This window comes from Nerophis ophidion, linkage group LG07 (assembly GCF_033978795.1).
Source record: "Nerophis ophidion isolate RoL-2023_Sa linkage group LG07, RoL_Noph_v1.0, whole genome shotgun sequence".
NCBI lineage: Eukaryota > Metazoa > Chordata > Actinopteri > Syngnathiformes > Syngnathidae > Nerophis > Nerophis ophidion.
Genome location: NC_084617.1, coordinates 14428414 through 14450438, shown reverse-complemented (window position 1 = coordinate 14450438; position 22025 = coordinate 14428414). Strand labels below are relative to the sequence as shown.

The following is a 22025-nucleotide window of genomic DNA, read 5'->3' as shown; positions in this document are numbered from 1 at the left end:
AAAAAGATATTTGAATTGTTTTAATAATTGTACATTATTTTCTGTTTTATCTATAATTACTAAAACAATTCAAATATATTTTTGATTCTAAAATTATTTCCAAAAGGCGAAAAATATTGTAAAATGTAATGATAATTTTTTTTAAAATAATCTAAGAATCAAAAAGATATTTGAATTGTTTTAATAATTGTACATTATTTTCTGTTTTATCTATGATTACTAAAACAATTCAAATATATTTTTGATTCTAAAATTATTTCCAAAAGGCAAAAAATATTGTAAAATGTAATGATAATTTTTTTTTAAATAATCTAAGAATCAAAAAGGTATTTGAATTGTTTTAATAATTGTACATTATTTTCTGTTTTATCTATAATTACTAAAACAATTCAAATATATTTTTGATTCTAAAATTATTTCCAAAAGGTAAAAAATATTGTAAAATGTAATGATTTTAATTTTTTGGAAAATAATCTTAGAATCAAAAAGATATTTGAATTGTTTCAATTGAACGGTTTAAAAGAGGAGAAAACACGAATAATGTTCGTACCTTCAACCATTGTCCGATCCAGTCGCTTTGCACCTCGGGAAAACAAACCACACCGTAGTCCACGTCTTGACAGAGTGAGAAATACTCGCCAACCTTGAGACCTCCGATTTCGGGGAGTGGGGGGCAGGGGACGTGGTTGGGGGTGGGGCGGGGCGTGGTTAATAGGGGAGGAGTATATTTACAGCTAGAATTCACCTAGTCAAATATTTCAAGCATTAGAGTCTGGAATCTTCCATCTCTCCCTAGCATGGCCCAAAACCGATCAATCTTTGCTTCCTGAAGAAGATCTTCACTGCCAAGCACTTGGTAGTCCACAACTTCTTGCTGGAGGCTATACAGGTCCAATCGCAGCTGCGGCTTGGAATTTACAAGCGTATTTCTTCATCTTACTCATCGTCGGCGTCGCCACGGCTGTATCTTCCTCGTTCTTCTGTTTCGTCTCCTTGTTGTGCACTGCACTCTCTAAAAGCCGTATATGTTACAGTATTGTCCTGTTTAAGAGTGTCACAACATTGCTGTTCACGGCAGACAAACTGCTTTACAGTAGACGAAAATGTGACTGCTGTTGTTGTGTGTTGTTACTGCGCTGGGAGGACGTTAATGAAACTGCCTAACAATCAACGCACATAAGAAACCAAGAACTCGCCCTCGATCATTCTACAGTTATAACGTCATTGGGCAGACACGCTGTCTATATTGTGGGAAAGCGGACGTGAAAACAGGCTGTCCTCATTTAGGTAAGAAGTTGTTGACTACCAAGTGCTTGGCATCTTCCTCAGGAAGTAAAGATTGATTGGTTTTGGGCCATGCTAGGGAGAGATGGTGCTTGAAATATTTGACTTGGTGAATTCGAGCTGTAAATATATTCCTCCCCTCTTAACCACGGTTGGCGAGTATTTCTCACTCTGTCAAGACGTGGACTATGGTGACTGGATCGGATAACGGTTGAAAGTACGAACATTATTTAATTTTAACACTCAAAAAAAAGTACAAACGAAAGGTGCTCACAGAGCTGGAGGGAGCGTGGCCTCCAGCTCCGCCTGAATTTCGGGACATTCTCGGGAGAAAATTTGTGAATTTCAGGAGTCTTCTGGAAAATCCGGGAGGGTTGGCAAGTATGGAGTGAGACATGTTTCTATGTCATTTTGCAACAGAATGATGACTCGGGGTAATGTTGCTTACCGCGACTGTTTGCCTCGGACTTAATCGCCACCAATCACAAGCCAGCCCATTGTAGTTTGCAGCCAGGACGAAGCAAGGGCGTGGTGTTGTTTTATAAACTTGACAAGCATTCGAGAACCTCCTCCTGTTCTCTCTTGGCGAGGACCAGGGCAGATTCCTGCCTGTTTTTGTCCCGAATTCCTCATTTGACGGAAGCAATGTAAGGACTCACGGGAACACAAAAGACTGCTGTGGTGAGGAGTGAAAAACAAAAAAATAAATAGGATGTTTTTTGTGTGGACACAACATATGTAAACAATTTGATTTGAAGAGCGAGCGAATACGATTAGCAGCAGGAATTTGCTTAGGCTGTCGTCTGGTATTGTCCTGGGGAATGAATGCAAGATGATTGTTGGCGAGGGGAAAGTGAGCGAATGAAGCCGCTGCATACTTGCAAAGATTAGCAGCAGCCTTCTGTGATCTCAGTGAGGTGAAGCAAAAGTGCACCGGGAGGTTCCTGGCAAGCTTTCCAGGTCTTGTGACGCGCAGTCAGGAGGTTTTTTTTTTTTCCCACCAGGGGCGGAGGACAGGTAGTTTTTTTTCCCTCCTGACCATCGAGTCTGACCGACTACACGGAAGCTGGTGTTTACGCGCTTCCACACAAAGTTATCTGATCGGGGCCACGGGCGCTTGTTTTGTTCGGCTGTCCTGTCGGTCTACGTGTGATTTAATGTCCGCAAGGAAGGTCACGTTTGCTTTCCTGCAGTCAGGAGTGCTTCTTTTTGAATCATGCGTGTGTGTGCGGAGCCCTCAGAAAAGACATTTTGTTTTCCTGGGCTCTGTGAAATGATCCTGAAAAGGTGAGATAGGAGGATCAAGCCGATGATTGAGCATCCTAATCACTTGACCCGGGAATAGGTGTATAAAGTCAAGCACATAGGCATGGAGACTGTTTCTACAAACATTACTTTCCAGCGTGGAACTGTCATAGGAAGCCACCTGGTGCGACCAATCCAGTCGTGAAATTCCCTCGCTCCAAAATATTCCAAAGTCGTTATAAGAAATTGGAGGAGTTTGGGAACAACAGCAACTCAGCCACAAAGAGGTAGGCCACTTAAACTGACAGAGAGAGGTCAGCGGATGCTGAAGCGCATAGTTCAAAGACTTTCTGCACAGTCAGTTGCTACAAAGCTCCAAACTTCATGTGACCTTCCAATAAGCCCGCGTACAGTACGCAGAAAGCTTCTTGGAATGGGTTTCCATGGCCGGGCAGCTGAATCTAAGCCATAAATCACCAAGTCCAATGCAAAACGTGGGATGCAGTGGTGTAAAGCACGTCTCCACTGGACTCTAGACCAGTGGAGACGCCTTCTCTGGAGTGATGAATCAAGCTTTTCCATCTGTCAATCTGATGGACGAGTCTGGGTTTGGAGGTTGCCAGGAGAACGGTACTTTTCGGACTGTCAAGACATGGACTTTGGTGTGGTTAGTTTTCCTGTGGTGCAAATCGACTGGACCGGACATGGCGTGAAGGTAATGACATCTTTTAATTAATCTATCAAAAGGAGACAGATGTATAAAATCAAGCACTTAGGCATGGAGACTGTTTCTACAAACATTTGTGAAAGAATGGGCCGCTCTCAGGGATTTCCAGCGTGGAACTGTCATAGGAGGCCACCTGTGCGACCAATCCAGTCGTGAAATTCCCTCGCTCAGAAATTTTCCAAAGTCGTTACAAGAAATTGGAGGAGTTTGGGAACAACAGCAACTCAGCCACAAAGAGGTAGGCCACTTAAACTGATAGAGAGGGGTCAGCGGATGCTGAAGTGCATAGTTCAAAGACTTTCTGCACAGTCAGTTGCTACAAAGCTCCAAACTTCATGTGACCTTCCAATTAGCCCGCGTACAGTACGCAGAGAGCTTCTTGGAATGGGTTTCCATGGCCGGGCAGCTGAATCCAAGCCATAAATCACCAAGTCCAATGCAAAACGTGGGATGCAGTGGTGTAAAGCACGTCTCCACTGGACTCTAGAGCAGTGGAGACACCTTCTCTGGAGTGATGAATCAAGCTTTTCCATCTGTCAATCTGATGGACGAGTCTGGGTTTGGAGGTTGCCAGAAGAACGGTACTTTTCGGACTGTCAAAACGTGGACTTTGGTGTGGTTTGTTTTCCCGTGGTGCAAATCGACTGGACCGGACATGGCGTGAAGGTAATGACATATTTTAATTAATCCATCAAAAGGAGACAGATGTATGAAATCAAACACTTAGGCATGGAGACTGTTTCTACAAACATTTGTGAAAGAATGGGCCGCTCTCAGTGATTTCCAGCGTGGAACTGTCATAGGATGCCACCTGTGCGACCAATCCAGTCGTGAAATTCCCTCGCTCCGAAATATTCCAAAGTCGTTACAAGAAATTGGAGGAGTTTGGGAACAACAGCAACTCAGCCACAAAGAGGTAGGCCACTTAAACTGATAGAGAGGGGTCAGCGGATGCTGAAGTGCATAGTTCAAAGACTTTCTGCACAGTCAGATGCTACAAAGCTCCAAACTTCATGTGACCTTCCAATAAGCCCGCGTACAGTACGCAGAGAGCTTCTTGGAATGGGTTTCCATGGCCGGGCAGCTGAATCTAAGCCATAAATCACCAAGTCCAATGCAAAACGTGGGATGCAGTGGTGTAAAGCACGTCTCCACTGGACTCTAGAGCAGTGGAGACGCCTTCTCTGGAGTGATGAATCAAGCTTTTCCATCTGTCAATCTGATGGACGAGTCTGGGTTTGGAGGTTGCCAGAAGAACGGTACTTTTCGGACTGTCAAAACGTGGACTTTGGTGTGGTTTGTTTTCCCGTGGTGCAAATCGACTGGACCGGACATGGCGTGAAGGTAATGACATCTTTTAATTAATCCATCAAAAGGAGACAGATGTATGAAATCAAACACTTAGGCATGGAGACTGTTTCTACAAACATTTGTGAAAGAATGGGCCGCTCTCAGTGATTTCCAGCGTGGAACTGTCATAGGATGCCACCTGTGCGACCAATCCAGTCGTGAAATTCCCTCGCTCCGAAATATTCCAAAGTCGTTATAAGAAATTGGAGGAGTTTGGGAACAACAGCAACTCAGCCAATGAGTGATAGGCCACTTAAAACGACAGAAAGGGGTCAGCGGATGGTGAAGCGCATAGTTCAAAGACTTTCTGCACAGTCAGTTGCTACAGAGCTCCAAACTTCATGTGACCTTCCAATTAGCCCACGTACAGTACGCAGAGAGCTTCTTGGAATGGGTTTCCATGGCCGAGCAGCTGAATCTAAGCCATAAATTACCAAGTCCAATGCAAAACGTGGGATGCAGTGGTGTAAAGCACGAGGCCACTGGACTCTAGAGCAGCGTAGACGCCTTCTCTGGAGTGATGAATCACGCTTTTCCATCTGTCAATCTGATGGACGAGTCTGGGTTTGGAGGTTGCCAGGAGAACGGTACTTTTCGGCCTGTCAAGACGTAGACTTTGGTGTGGTTTATTTTCCTGTGGTGCAAATCGACTGGACCGGACATGGCGTGAAGGTAATGACATCTTTTAATTAATCCATCAAAAGGTGAAAACAAAAGACGCGAACAAGGCGGGGAACAAACTTGGCTAATAAAACAAAAACTAGCACAAAGGCAGAACTATGGACATAAAACAAAACTTGCAAACTATATCATGTATAAAAAACACTTACATGGAAAAGAGAAAAGAGGGTGAAAAAGAGCAGCATGGATCTTCAGCATGAATAACAAGGGTGTGTAGAGGGTGGTGTCGCCAGCTGACTGCCTGGCAATTACAGGCTTAAATAGTGATGTAGTGTTGACAACAGCTGCATGAGTCCAAATGAATCAGGTGCGTGACATGAGGAGAGGGGAAAACTAATAGGTTGTCATGGAAACAAAGCAGGGAGTGAAAAAACAGGAACTGACAAAATCCAAAAACCAAACAGAACATAGACAAACTAATCATGATCACAAAGACATGACACGGACTGCATTGTGCCGAGTGTGAAATTTGGTGGAGGAGGAATTATGGTGTGGGGTTGTTTTTCAGGAGTTGGGCTTGGCCCCGTAGTTCTAGTGAAAGGAACTTTGAATGTTCCATGATACCAAAACAATTTTGGACAATTCTCGGTTCAGAGCCCACAGGGGCGGTATAGCTCGGTTGGTAGAGCGGCCGGGCCAGCAACTTGAGAGATGCAGGTTCGATCCCCGCTTCCGCCATCCTAGTCACTGCCGTTGTGTCCTTGGGCAAGACACTTTACCCACCTGCTCCCAGTGCCACCCACACTGGTTTAAATGTAACTTAGATATTGGGTTTCACTATGTAAAGCGCTTTGAGTCACTAGAGAAAAAGCGCTATATAAATATAATTAATCAGGGCAAGGAAAAACTCAACCCAGTGGGATGACAATGAGAAACCTTGGAGAGGACCGCAGATGTGGGTGACCCCAACCGCCCCTCTAGAGGAGACCGGTGCAGTGGACGTTGAGTGGGTTTAGCATAAAATTGTGAAAGTCCAGTCCATAGTGGATCTAACATAATAGTGAGAGTCCAGTCCATAGTGGGACCAGCTGGAGACCATCCCAAGCAGAGACGGTTCAGCAGCGCAGAGATGTCTGGACTCTGGACAGCCAGCAATTCATACATGGCCACTGGACCTGTGCCCCCCTTTCCACAAGAGAGAGGGGGGCAAAGCAGAAAAGAAAAAAAACGGCAGATCAACTGGTCTAAAAAGGGGTTGTATTTAAAGGCTAGAGTATACAAATGAGTTTTAAGATGGGACTTAAATGCTTCTACTGAGGTAGCATCTCTAACTGTTACCAGGAGGGCATTCCAGATTATTACTGGAGCCCGAATAGAAAACGCTCTACAGCCCGCAGACTTTTTTTGTGCTCTGGGAATCACTAATAATCACTAATAAGCCGGAGTTCTAAACTGCACTTTTTGTTACTTTATTTGTACACATTTTAATGAAAATACAACTTTTTTTTTTTTTGCGTGATTTTTGCAGCATTTTTTGTTTGTTTGTAGATGTTGAAATCCCTAAATTTCTTGCAATTGCACTTTAAGAAACGTTGTTCTTAAACTTTGACTATTTGCTCACGCAGTTGTGGACAAAGGGGTGTACCTCGCCCCACCCTTGCTTGTGAAAGACTGAGCATTTTTTGGGAAGCTGTTTTTACACCCAATCATGGCACCTGTTCCCAATTAGCCTGCACAACTGTGGGATGTTCCAAATAAGTGTTTGATGAGCATTCCTCAACTTTATCAGTATTTTGTACTTTGTTTTTGGAAATATTCGACATCGTGTCATCCGGACCAAAGGGGAAGCGAACCATCCAGACCATGGGTGTCAAACTCTGGCCCGCGGGCGCCGCTAGGGATATTGGGCCCCATGAAAATAATCTTTACAGGGCCCCCAACACATAATTTCATATAATTTCATTATCATTGGGGGCCTCTCTGCGCCCCCCTCCATCATGGGCTCCTAGAATCCGTCTCCTTTACCCCCCCTTTTTGGCGCCCCTAGCTGTAACACCGCAACTTCTCACACTTGCCAATCCTCCCGAAGTTCAGTGCCCCTCCGGAAAATCTCCCGGGGCAAGCAAGCATTCTCCCGATTTTCACCCGGGCAACAATATTGAGGGTGTGCCTTAAAGGCACGTCCGCATTTCCTCCATACAAACAGCGTGCAGGCCCACTCACATAATATATGCGACTATTACCCACACATAAGTGAATGCAATGCATACTTGGTCAACAGCCGTACAGGTCACACTGAGGGTGGCCGTACAAACAACTTTAACACTGTTACAAATATGCGCCACACTGTGTACTCACACCAAACAAGAATGACAAACACATTTCGGGAGAACATCTGCACTGTAACATAACATAAACACAACAGAACAAATACCCAGAACCCCTTGCAGCACTAACTATTTCGGGACGCTACAATATATTTTGATATTTACCTCAGAAGGCTGCAAATAGAAAAGAGGCATTAAATTTGTATTTAATTGTTATTTGATAGTCCATTGCTGTTTTTTAATCATTATTATTATTATCTGAAACCCGATTTTGCATTTCACTATAAAGTTATATAAGCCTTGCTTGTTCAATGTTCAATGCAAAACTTGTTTGGGTCCCTATTAAAAGGTTAATTTGTTCAACCTTGGCCCGCGGCTTTGTTCAGTTTTAAATTTTGGCCCACTCTGTATTTGAGTTTGACACCCCTGATCCAGACTGTTATCGACGCAAAGTTGAAAAGCCAGCATCTGTGATGGTATGGGGGTGCATTAGTGCCCAAGGCGTGGGTAACTTACACATCTGTGAAGGCACCATCAATGCTGAAAGGTACATACAGGTTTTGGAGTAACAAATGCTTCCATTTAAGCGCCGTTTTTTTCATGGACGCCCCTGCTTATTTCAGCAAGACAATGCCAAGCCACATTCAGCACGTGTTACAACAGCGTGGCTTTGTAAAAAAAAAGAGTGTGGGTACTTTATGCTATCCAATGAGAAAGTGTCTCTAAACATTTGACTATTACAATAAACAGAAACCGAGAAAGAGGTTATGTAGGGCATCCACAACCATGTAATCTGTGGTTGTAGATGCCACGGGTTTGCCCCTTTTATCCAGACTTGCACCAAAACGAAAGACGTTTTTGATTCATTCTGTAGCAATGTCCACATTTGTGTAAACATGTTTTAAGGGCGCACAGGGTCCACGCATAAAGACACAGTCGATTAGCAAAATGCCTTTGCTCACTCGGTGCCGGCACTTTGGCAGAGGTTTCCCTGGCAACACCAATTTCTATGTGGAGTTTGTCGGCTTCCGAAACGGAGAGGAGCAAGCAGAGTGGAGCCAATGTGACGCTCTCGAGCAGCAGCTTTTACAGCCTTGACTCTCAGCAGGCATCATTTTTTGTCCTCATTCATATCCACTTTTTTTTTGTGTGTGTGTGTGTGCAGATAAAAGCTTTTGTTACTATTGGTTCTGGATGTTGACACTGTTCCTAATTGATGACCTAGTTTTCACTTAAAAGAGAACCTCAAAAAACCTAGTGAACCAGAAAAAGACCTCCGCCACCAGGCTTTACCTCCGAGTAGTAAAAAAAAAAAAGTTGTGAATGCTGACGCATATCCGGATATGCCCCAAAATGTAATCATTTGCCTCTTATCCCATTTAAGACATTCCCTGAAAGTTTCCTCAAAATCCCTCCCATAACTTTTTTTTAACCGATTTGCGGAACAAAAAATACTCAAGATAAATATAAACCAAATGATAATATAAATACATTTAATAAGGTCAAATTTAAATAAGTATCCTACACTTCTCTTTTGTAAAGTAAATCTTAACTGTGACGTTTCGCTGGCATCGTGGTGCGGGTTCGTTGTCTCAATGATGCAGTCGGATTTGGACACGGCGTGAAGGTAAGAAATTATGACTTATTTACACTAAGAAACAGACTAAGAACAGAAAACTTGCACTAGGCATAAAAAGGCAAAACAAAGAGCTAGCATGGGAGGTAGAAAACACGAAGCATAGCCTGGAAGCTAGCAAGTACAAAAACAGTTTTGCCAGAGTCGGGAATCAGCGTCGTACCCTGTTGCGTGGAACAGAAACTAGGAAGCGAGATCGAATGAACAGAAAAGGCAGGCTTAAATAAAGGTGGTAATCACGAGGCAGGTGTGCGTCAAAAACAAGAGGCAGGTGACGCTAATGCGTGACTATGGCAACAGAACAAACAGGAAGTGCCACCAGGAACCAAGGAATTCAAACACCAACAGAATACGATACAAAGACGGAACAAAACCAGAATAAGACATGATCCGGGCAGCGGATCATGACACTTAACAGCCGATACGGGCATTGACATCAACTATATGATTTGCCTGAGAAGCTGGAAAGGACCAAAAATAAATAAAAAATTAAAATTTAACTAAAATAAAACTACTTAATCATAATTTTCATATTTTTAAACTTTTTTAAACTTAATTTAGACGCCCTCGGTCCTTCTTTTGTCTTCGACTGTGTTACTTTTTTTTTTCTTGTTTGTGAATTTGTATTTATTTATTAGCACAATATATACTGTACAAAAGGTAACAATGTAAAAAAAAATAAACAACATAAAGACAATAAATTTGTAATGAGAAATACGTAATAAGAAATAAGTTGAGAAAATAAACACAAAAAGGCTTATGCAAGGTTCTCACCTACAGCAGTAAATTAACACAATTAAACATAGGATATAGAAACAAATTATACAACGAGTAGTCTACCTTGTGTGTATATGTGTGTGTGGGTACGTGTGTGTGAGCGTGTACGTGTATGTTAACTTGTATGTTAATGAGTGTGTGTGTGTGTGGGTGTGTGCATGTGTATGAGTATGTATGTACATATGTATGTATGTGAGTGGGTGTGTGAATGTGTATTTGTGTGTGTATGTGTGTGTACGTAAATGTGTATGTTAATGTATCAATGTGTGTGTGTGTGTGTAGTGTGTGTGAGTTTGTACTACAAGTATGTTAATGAGTTTGTGTGTGTGAATGTGTATGTTTGTGTACGTGAATGTGTACGTGTAAGTGTGTGTGTATGTGTGTGTACCTGAATGTGTATGTGTATGTTAATGTCCAAATGTGTGTGTGTGTACGTGTGTGTGAATGTGTTTGTGTTAGTGTGCGTGCGTGCGTGCGTGTGTGTGTGTGTGTGTGTTCTGGCAATGCTGACATAATGGGGACATTGCTCTGTTTACACAGTCACCTCTAGGGGACTTCTGACGGTATGGGGACCTAAAAAAAACAGGTCCCCTAAAGGGAAACCTTTTTAAATGACAGTCAGATCCATTCTGAAGATGCCTAAGTGAATGGTAAGCTTTGGCCCATAAAACATGTTCACTGGTTAGTTTGAGTGTGAGACATTTGCACAGCAGCGCGTTCATCAGGCTGTAGCAGGTACTGCACTCGCTGCTCCGCTCACGCTGCTTCCGTGTATAGTTAATCACTTCCACTTGGTGAAACTTCCTATAAGAGGACAGCTGTAGTGCTGTATTCTGAGGATCATGTCATATTTAATTTGAAAATTTTTTTTTTAAAGGTCCTCAGTGGTCACGAACAAATTTGTGTGAATTATGCAAAATTATTTAAATTTGATCCTTATGAACCATATTAACTCTTTCTTCCCCAGGGTCCCCAGTAAGAATGATCAGCGCATTACTTCATCAATCCAGAGATTTAAAGACGTGTGTGAGCTAACTGTGCAGTGGCCATTTTACCCATTTTTTTAATGCCTCCACAACCTGTAGAAAGGGTGGTCCCCACAAGTCTGGATCAACAACTTGGTCCCCATTCCAAGTGATAACCTGTGTGTGTGTGTGTGTGTGTGTGTGTGCGTGTGCGTGAGTGTGTGCGCACCCTAGTCCAGTAAAAACTGCTTCCGGGTAAACTTGTTGTAAGCCCCGCCTACAGGCACCCGCCCCTCACGCTAAAAAACTGCCATTATTTTCATACCGTAAAAAAAAAGAAGCGAAACTTGGAAAAAAAAGAAAGAAAATAAATCGGAAAAAAGGAGAAGCATTCATAAATACCTTTTGAAACACACAAAAACAATAAGTGTACAAAAATATGAATATTGGCATAAAAATATTGTAGTTTTTCAATATTTGTATTTATTTGGTGCTAATACAACCTTTTCTACACTGTCAATTTTATTTTTCCAATACCAAATCTTACTGGCAGTGTTTTGGCTCCATAACCACCCACTCCTTACCCTGCAGCTCCTTTCAGTTTTTGTTTGCCGTAACGTGTTCTATGGTCCCTATCGTTGCTCAAGGGTTTTTTTTTCCTGGTCTCAAACTGAGTGCTTTGTTTCTAACATGTTCTACCTTTTTTAATGGGACACGGCCAGTCTTCTTTTCCTTTTACCATGAATTGGTTAACGTGGAGCACGACTTAAACAAATTGAAAAACCTATTCGGGTGTTACCACACTGCAAAAAGCCAGTGTTAAAAAACAAGAAGAAAAAAAATACAAAAATGAGGGGTATTTTATTTGAACTAAGCAACATTATTTGCCAATAGAACAAGAAACATTTGGCTTGTCAAGACTTTCTAAAACAAGTAATATTAGCTAACCTCAATGAACCCAAAAAATACCTAAAAATAAGTATATTCTCACTACTGCGATGAGGTGGCGACTTGTCCAGGGTGTACCCCGCCTTCCGCCCGATTGTAGCTGAGATAGGCGCCAGCGCCCCCCGTGACACCGAAAGGGAATAAGCGGTAGAAAATGGATGGATATTCTCACTACTAACAACTGTACTACCATATGAGTACGTAATTTCTCTTGTTTCATTGAAAATAAAACAGCAAAGTCCATTCGGCTGTCATCTGTTTTAATATGAGACACAGTTGTGTCAAAGTCATGATTTTATTTAAAAGGTTAAAATAAGAAATTATTACTTTAAAAAAAGTAGTTGTATACTTGAGTGTTGATGACACAGCTTTTTAACAGTTGATATTCTAGTTTCAAGCATGCTTTACTCAATAAGGTCATAAAATCTCAGCAACAAGCTGTAAGATCTTACTGAGATCATTTAGGACCAAAACCCTCAAAACAAGTACAACACTAACATAAAATCTGCTTAGTGAGAAGAATTATCTTGTCAGACAGCAAATGAGCAAATATCCCCCTAATTTGAGATATTCAAGCTTACTTAGATTTCAGTTTTTGCAGTGCACTTAGTGGTCAATTGTACGGAATATGTCCTGTACTGTGAAATCTACTAATAAAAGTCTCAATCAATCAATAAATCCTGTATTGTATACCCTTGCAACTGTATATCCCAAGTCTGCTCTTGGCCGGTGGCCCTGGAAACTAATTGAATTGTATTTTTTTTCGAAAGCGCAATGACAATAAAGTTGTCTTCTATTCTAATAAACACATAACCTCCTGGTGTAGTGATAATAATAATAAAAATGATGAGATCTTCCCTTTTTCTCCTTTGCCGACCCGCTCTAAAAATGTCTGCCGTTTTAAAAGCTATCAGATCAAATGTGCGGCGTTTGACTGGGTCAGGCATGAATGACCTTTATGGATGCTTTTCACTTCAAGTCCTCCAGTCAGTCCGTCAGCCAGCCTCCCTTTCAAAGGAACCCCCCGCTTATCAGTAACCTATTACTTCTTGCGGAGGCAGCCTCTGCAAACACTGTGCTCTTTCAAACGTCGCCAGCGCAAACACTGATATGCATCCACATTTTTTTTTTTTTTACGGTCTGTCTCCATTTCTCCAAATCTGAGGCCATGGTTCTCAGCAGGAAACCGATCGTTTGTACAGTCCAGGTAGAGAACGGGACTCTGTCCCAGGTGGAGGAGTTCTAGTACCCAGGAGTCTTGTTCACTTGTGAGGGAAGAGTGGATCGTCAGATCGACAGGCGGATCGGTGCGGCGTCTTCAGTAATGCGGACACTGTATCGATCCGTTGGGGTGAAGAAGGAGCTGAGCTGGAAGGCAAAGCTCTCAATTTAACGGTCGATCTACGTTCCCATCCCCACCTATGGTCATCAGCTTTGGGTTATGACCGAAAGGACAAGAACGCGGGTACAAGTGGCCGAAATGAGTTTCCTCCGCGGGGTGGAGATAGGGTGAGAAGCTCTGCCATCCAGGAGGAGTTCAAAGTAAAGCCCCTGCTCCGCCACATCGAGAGGAACCAAATGAGGTGGTTCGGGCATCTGGTCAAGATGCGACCCAAACGCCTCTCGAGGGAGGTGTTTAGGGTACGTCCAGCCGGTAGGAGGCCACGGGGAAGACTATGTCTCCCGGCTGGCCTGGGAACGCCTCAGGATCCCCCGGGAAGAGCTGGACGAAGTGGCTTGGGAGAGGGAAGTCTGGGATTCCCTACTTAAACTGCTGCCCCCGCGACCCGACTTCGGATAGATCGCGGGTACAAGTGGCCGAAATGAGTTTCCTCCGTGGGGTGGAGATAGGGTGAGAAGCTCTGCCATCCAAGAGGAGTTCAAAGTAAAGCCGCTGCTCCTCCACATCGAGAGGAGCCAGATGAGGTGGTTCGGGCATATGGTCAGGATGCGACCCGAACGCCTCTCGAGGGAGGTGTTTAGGGTACGTCTAACCGGTAGGAGGCCACGGGGAAGACTATGTCTCTCGGCTGGCCTGGGAACACCTCGGGATCCCCCGGGAAGAGCTGGACGAAGTGGCTGGGGAGAGGGAAGTCTGGGATTCCCTACTTAAACTGCTGCCCCCGCGACCCGACTTCGGATAGATCGCGGGTACAGGTGGCCGAAATGAGTTTCCTCCGTGGGGTGGAGATAGGGTGAGAGGCTCTGCCATCCAAGAGGAGTTCAAAGTAAAGCCGCTGCTCCTCCACATCGAGAGGAGCCAGATGAGGTGGTTCGGGCATATGGTCAGGATGCGACCCGAACGCCTCTCGAGGGAGGTGTTTAGGGTACGTCTAACCGGTAGGAGGCCACGGGGAAGACTATGTCTCTCGGCTGGCCTGGGAACACCTCAGGATCCCCCGGGAAGAGCTGGACGAAGTGGCTGGGGAGAGTCTGGGATTCCCTTCTTAAAATTGCTGCCCCCGCGACCCGACTTCGGATAAGCGGAAGAAGATGTTCATGAGTGAGGGAAAGACGGAGAAGTAAATCAGCCGGAGAATCGAAGCAGGTGGTCATGAAGTGTGGGTCATGACCGAAAGAATAAGATCGCGGATACAAGCGGCCGAAATGAGTTTCCTCAGAAGGTTGGCTGGCATTTCCCTTTAGAGATAGGGTGAGAACTTCAGTCACCCGAGAGAGACTCGTAATAGAGCCGCTGCTCCTTCGCTTGGAAAGGAACCAGCATAAGTGGTTCGGGCATCTCATGAATTGCCTCACAAGCGTCTCTCTAGGAAGGTCCTCGTTGCACATCCCATTGGGAGGAGACCCCGCGGCAGGCCAAGGACCAGATGGGGGATTACATCTCCTCTCTGGCCTAGGAACGCTTCGGGATCTCCCAGGAGGAAGTTGCTAATGTTGCTCTGGAGAGGGAAGTCCGGGGGTCTTTTCTGGAGCTGTTGTCCCCGCTACCCGATTCCGGATAAGCGATTGAAAATGGATGGATGGTCTGCCCGTAAGAAAACAACACCTTCGGCCACATTTCCGACGTCCCGTGTGGGATTCCCGGAATAAGCCCAATAAAATAGACAACAGAGCTCCAGTGCGAGGCTTCGCTAATGCGATTGTGTCACGAGCCGATCTTCATGAGTGCGTCCCATTCAAAATATCGAGTAAAACAAATCAAAAAAAGTCGAGGTTGTCTACAACAGTGTTTTTCAGCCTTTTTTGAGCCGGGGCACATTTTTTTGCGTTGAAAAAATCCGGAGGAACACCACCAGCAGAAATCATTAAATAACAAAACTCAGTTGACAGTAAAAAGTTGTCGCAATTGTTGGATATGAATTTAAACCGCAACCATAACCATGCATCACTATAGCTCTTGTCTCAAAGTAGGTGTACTGTCACCACACGTCACATCCCGCCGTGACTTATTTGGAGTTTTTCGGTGTTTTCCTGTATGTAGTGTTTTAGTTCTTGTCTTGCGCTCCTATTTTGGTGTTGATTTTAATGTCATGTACTGATGTACTTTGTGGACGCCGTCTGCTCCACAACGCTATAAGTCTTTGCGGTCGTCCAGCATTCTGTTTTTGTTTACTTTCTAGCCAGTTCAGTTTTAGTTTGGTTCTGCATAGCCTTCCCTAAGCTTCAATGCCTTTTCTTAGCGGCACTCACCTTTTATTTTGGGTTTAAGCATCAGACACCTTTTTTACCTGCACGCTGCCTCCCGCAAAGCAATTAGCTACCTGCTGCCACCTACGGAAATGGAAGAGTATGACACGGTTACTCCGCCGAGCTCTAGGCAACGCCGACATTCAACAACACATCATTTGCAGACTATGAGGTGGCGACTTGTCCAGGGTGTATCCCGCCTTCTGCCCGAATGCAGCTGAGATGGGCCCCAGAGACCCCTCCGCGACCCCGTACGGGACAAGCGGTAGAAAATGGATGGATGGATGGATGGACTGGTTTGCAAAAAATATTTTTAACCCAAATAGGTGAAATTAGATCATCTCCCACGGCACACTAGTGTGCCGCTAGTCCCGTGGCACAGTGGTTGAAAAACACTGGTCTACAACCAAGCATGTTTGTGTGTGTTAAGGATCTATATTGTAATAACGATATATCACTACTACTACTATTATATTACTACTACTACTGTGTATTAGTGCTGGATTTGCTTTTTTTTTTTTTTTTTACATCTGACTGCTATAAAAAAAATCATAAAGATGAAAATTGCTTCCGATATTAGCGGAAATCTTGCGTGATTTGGCCAAAGTCTCGCGTGACAAACTCCCCGTGCAACATTAAACCGCAAAACCAATTATTTGTGGTACATGAGAGAACAATAGAAGGTAATAAACTGCACTTTTTGGTCGTTTATTTGTACACATTCTAATGAATATAAAACATGTTTTTTTCGCGTGATTTTTGCGTTTCTTTTTCTTTTTTTTCCTAATAAGTTTTGTCAATAATAAACAAAACGACCAAAGGTTTGAAAACACTTCATGCTATCCAGTGAGAGAGTGTTTGATTCAGGACAGTACGGTACATATTCCGTCATGTTCGGACGTACATTGTGGACGGCGTCTTTGCTCCACAGTAAGTTTTTGCTGTTTTCCAGCATTCTGTTTTTGTTTACTTTGTAGCCGGTTCTGTTTTAGTTTCGTTCTGCATCGCCTTCTCGAAGCTTCAATGCCCTTTTTTAGGGGGCACTCACCTTTTGTTCATTTTTGGTTCAAGCATTAGACACCTTTTTACCTGCACACTGCCTCCTACATAGCATTTACCTACTGGTATGGAAGAGTATTACACGGTTACTCTACCGATTGAGACTTTTATTAGTAGATTGCACAGTACAGTACATATTCCATACAATTGACCACTAAATGGTAACACCCGAATAAGTTTTTGTCTTGACCTTTAAGTCTTGACTTGTTTAAGTCGGGGTCCACGTTCATCAATTCATGGTGTCTGTAAACATTTGACGAGTGCAGTACAAAAATAGACAAACACAGAGAAAGAGGTTCATTGGGGGTATCCACAACCACATGTGGGCGGTTGTAGGTACCATGGGTTTGCTCCTTTATCCAGACTTGCACCAAAATGATCAACGTTTTTGATTAATTGTGTAGACCATGGGTGTCAAACTCTGGCCCGTGGGCCAAATTTGGCCCGCCGTGTAATTTCATTTGGCCCTTGAGGCAATATCAAATAAACATTACAGCTGGCCCGCCAGTACCGCATTCACCCCTAATACTCATACTTGCCAACCCTCACGATTTTCCCGGGAGACTCCTGAAGTTCAGTGCCACTTCCGAAAATCTCCCGGGACAACTATTCTCCCGAATTTCTCCCGATTTCCACCCGGTCAACAATATTGAGGGCGTCACGTCCGCTTTTCCTTCATACAAACAGCGTGCCGACCCAGTCACATAATGTAAGCACACGTAAGTGAATGCAAGGCACACTTGGTCAACAGCCATACAGGTCACACTGAGGGTGGCCGTATAAACAACTTTAACACTGTTACAAATACGCGCCACACTGTGAACTCACACCAAACAAGAATGACAAACACATTTCGGGAGAACATCCGCACCGTAACACACCATAAATACAACAGAACAAATACCCAGAACTCCTTGCAGCACTAACTCTTCCGAGACGCTACAATATTCACCCCCCGTTACCACCAAACCCAACTCCCCCAACCCTCGCCCACCTCATTGTTATTTTATTTTCAAATTTATTAGCCTGTGGACAAAGTTAATGTTGATATTTACCTCAGAAGTTTTCAAATAGAAAAGAGGCATACATTTTTTTATTTAAACAATATTTAATATACAATTTTTTCGATTGTTTTTTGAAAGTTGATATTGCCCTAAGCGTTGCTTGTTCCATATTCAGTGTTAAAGCAAATCAGCATAGCAAACTGAGAAATAATTAACATTTTATTCATGCACTTACTCTTGCTACTACAAAGCTTGAATTTTTTATTCATTCATTATTGTTATTTTATTTTCAAATGTATTATTAGCCTGTGGAACAAGTTTATTTTGATATTTACCACAGAAGGCTGCAAGTAGAAAAGAGGCATTCAATGTTAATTTACATTTTATTTGATATGCCATTGATATTTTTTAATTGTTATTATTTGAAACTGGATTTTGCATGTCACTATTAAGTTATAGAAGCCTTGCTTGTTCAATATTCAATGCAAAACTTGTTTGGGTCCCTATTAAAAGGTTAATTTGTTCAACCTTGGCCCGCGGCTTTGTTCAGTTTTAAATTTTGGCCCACTCTGTATTTGAGTTTGACACCCCTGGTGTAGACAGCAAAAACGTGCACCTGGGGATAGATTGATTGGCAACACTAAAAAAAAAATTGTCCCTAGAGTGTGAATGTTGTCTGTCTATCTGTGTAAGCCCTGTGAAGAGGTGGCGACTTGTCCAGGGTGTACCCCGCCTTCCGCCCCAATTTAGCTGAGATAAACTCCAGCACCCCCCGCGACCCCAAAAGGGACAAAAAGTAGAAAATTGATGTATATATTAGTGTAAACATGTTTTAAGAGTCCACAGTGTCGACACATAAAGACAAATAACCTGTCTTTCTTTTTATTTTGTCATTCTCTGCGTGTTTTTCCACTAATGTGACCGCACTCTCTGTCCAAAAAAGGTGGCGTGGGCACTGCGGCCACCCAGCTGTGCAAGACGGTGAAGGACGTCACCGTGTTCGGGACGGCGTCGGCGGGCAAGCACGAAACCATCAGCCAGGCCGGCGTCACGCACCCCATCGACTACCGCACCAAAGACTACGTGGAGGAAGTCCGCAAGATCAGCCCCAAAGGTGAGCGGGCAGGGCGGGGACGTTCTAGAACCAGAATGGCGCCACGCATTCACGCAACAGGCAGTGTACGCTCCGATAACAGCGAGGCAGTGATGATTACTCTGGTACTAAACCCCTAAATGGAGACTAAATTCACGTTAAAAAAAATCTAGATTTCACCAGTCCTGCGGGAATATGCCATGTCACATCACCATAAGCGAACTTTTGGTTCTTGTTGAAAAGTGTTTTTCAACCTTTTTGTGAGCCAAGGCACATTTTTTGCGTTTAAAAAATCCAGAGGCACACCACCAGCAGAAGTCGGGTGGTCAGGACCACTAATACAACCTCAGAAAACACTTTGCTCTCTAACTACCACCATTATGATCGTCATTAAAATACAGTAGCGCAGTAGGCCTAAGTATTCATTAAAAAGAGGCAGAGGTTTTATTTAACAAGTATATTGGTAACACTTTAGTATGGGGGACATATTCACAATTAATTAGTTGCTTATTAACATGCAAATTAGTAACATGTTGGCTCTTAATTAGTCATTATTAAGTATTTATTAATGCCTTATTCTGCATGGCCTTATTTTACAACCAGTAAGCCGGTAACACTTTAGTATGGGGAACATATTCACCATTACTAAACCTAACCCTCTAACCCTAAACCCAACCCTAACCAAATAACTCTAAATTAAGTCTTTGTTACTTGGAATACATTTCCCTAGTGTCCAAATAACTTTAAATTTAGTCTGTTACTTAGAATGTTTCCCTAGTGTCCAAATAACTTTAAATTTAGTCTGTTACTTAGAATGTTTCCCTAGTGTCCAAATAACTCTAAATTAAGTCTGTTACTTAGAATATGTTTCCCCAGCGTCCAAATAACTCTAAATTAAGTCTTTGTTACGTAGAATACGTTTTCCTAGAGTCCAAATAACTTTAAATTAAGTCTTTGTTACTTAGAATAGGTTTCCCTAGCGTCCAAATAACTCTAAATTAAGTATGTTACTTAGAATATGTTTCCCTAGCGTCCAAATAACTCTAAATTAAGTCCGTTACTTAGAATATGTTTCCCCAGCGTCCAAATAACTCTAAAGTAAGTCTTTGTTACGTAGAATACGTTTCCCTAGTGTCCAAATAACTCTAAATTAAGTGTTTGTTACGTAGAATACGTTTCCCTAGAGTCCAAATAAGTCTAAATTAAGTCATTGTTACTTAGAGTATGTTTCCCTAGATTCCGAATAGTGTCTAAATTAAGTCTTTGTTACTTACAATGTTTCCCTAGCGTCCAAATAACTCAAAATTAAGTCTTTGTTACTTAGAATGTTTCCCTAGCGTCCAAATAACTCAAAATTAAGTCTTTGTTACTTAGAATATGTTTCCCTATTTTCCAAATAACTTTGAATTAAGTCTTTGTTACTTAGAATAGGTTTCCCTAGCGTACAAATAACTCTAAATTAAGTCTGTTACTTAGAATATGTTTCCCCAGCGTCCAAATAACTCTAAATTAAGTCTTTGTTACGTAGAATATGTTTCCCTAGATTCCAAATAAGTCTAAATTAAGTCTTTGTTACTTAGAATATGTTTCCCTTGCGTCCAAATAACTCTAAATTAAGTCTTTGTTACTTAGAATACGTTTCCCTAGTGTCCAAATAACTGTAAATTAAGTCTTTGTTACATAGAATACGTTTCCCTAGAGTCCAAATAAGTCTAAATTAAGTCTTTGTTACTTAGAATATGTTTCCCTAGTGTCCAAATAACTCTAAATTAAGTCTTTGTTACTTAAAATACGTTTCCCTAGTGTCCAAATAACTTTAAATTTAGTCTTTGTTACTTAGAATGTTTCCCTAGCGTCCAAATAACTCTAAATTAAGTCTGTTACTTACAATATGTTTCCCCAGCGTCCAAATAACTCTAAATTAAGCCTTTGTTACGTAGAATACGTTTCCCTAGAGTCCAAATAAGTCTAAATTAAGTCTTTGTTACTTAGAATATGTTTTCCTAGCGTCCAATAACTTTAAATTAAGTCTTTGTTACTTAGAATGTTTCCCTAGAGTCCAAAAAAGTCAAAATTAAGTCTTTGTTACTTAGAATATGTTTCCCTGGATTCCAAATAAATCTAAATTAAGTATTTGTTACTTAGAATATGTTTCCCTAGCGTCCAAATAACTCTAAATGAAGTCTTTGTTACGAAGAATATGTTTCCCTAGTGTCCAAATAACTCTAAATTAAGTCTTTGTTACTTAGAATATGTTTCCCTAGAGTCCAAATAACTTTAAATTAAGTCTGTTACTTAGAATATGTTTCCCCAGCGTCCAAATAACTCTAAAGTAAGTCTTTGTTACGTAGAATACGTTTCCCTAGTGTCCAAATAACTCTAAATTAAGTCTTTATTACGTAGAATACGTTTCCCTAGAGTCCAAATAACTTTAAATTAAGTCTTTGTTACTTAGAATATGTTTCCCTAGCGTCCAAATAACTCTAAATTAAGTCCGTTACTTAGAATATGTTTCCCTAGTGTCCAAATAACTCAAAATTAAGTCTTTATTACGTAGAATACGTTTCCCTAGAGTCCAAATAACTTTAAATTAAGTCTTTGTTACTTAGAATATGTTTCCCTAGCGTCCAAATAACTCTAAATTAAGTCCGTTACTTAGAATATGTTTCCCCAGCGTCCAAATAACTCTAAATTAAGTCTTTATTACGTAGAATACGTTTCCCTAGAGTCCAAATAACTTTAAATTAAGTCTTTGTTACTTAGAATATGTTTCCCTAGCGTCCAAATAACTCTAAATTAAGTCTGTTACTTAGAATATGTTTCCCTAGTGTCCAAATAACTCTAAATTAAGTCTTTATTACGTAGAATACGTTTCCCTAGAGTCCAAATAACTCAAAATTAAGTCTTTTTTACTTAGAATATGTTTCCCTAGCGTCCAAATAACTCTAAATTAAGTCTGTTACTTAGAATATGTTTCCCCAGCGTCCAAATAACGCTTAATTAAGTCTTTTTTTACGTAGAATACGTTTCCCTAGTGTCCAAATAACTCTAAATTAAGTCTTTGTTACTTAGAATATGTTTCCCTAGCGTCCAATAACTTTAAATTAAGTCTTTGTTACTTAGAATATGTTTCCCTAGCGTCCAAATAACTCTAAATTAAGTCCGTTACTTAGAATATGTTTCCCTAGTGTCCAAATAACTCTAAATTAAGTCTTTATTACGTAGAATACGTTTCCCTAGAGTCCAAATAACTTTAAATTAAGTCTTTGTTACTTAGAATATGTTTCCCTAGCGTCCAAATAACTCTAAATTAAGTCCGTTACTTAGAATATGTTTCCCCA

General features: G+C 41.9%; 1 protein-coding gene across 1 annotated transcript in view; it reads left to right on the top strand.

The window, feature by feature from the left end:
• Nucleotides 1-22025, top strand: part of LOC133555926 (synaptic vesicle membrane protein VAT-1 homolog) — a 130326-nt gene that overhangs the window by 66867 nt on the left and 41434 nt on the right. The window contains exon 3 of the mRNA XM_061905398.1: nucleotides 18535-18705. Coding sequence (XP_061761382.1) covers nucleotides 18535-18705 — 171 coding nt within the window. The remainder of the gene's footprint in view (nucleotides 1-18534; nucleotides 18706-22025) is intronic.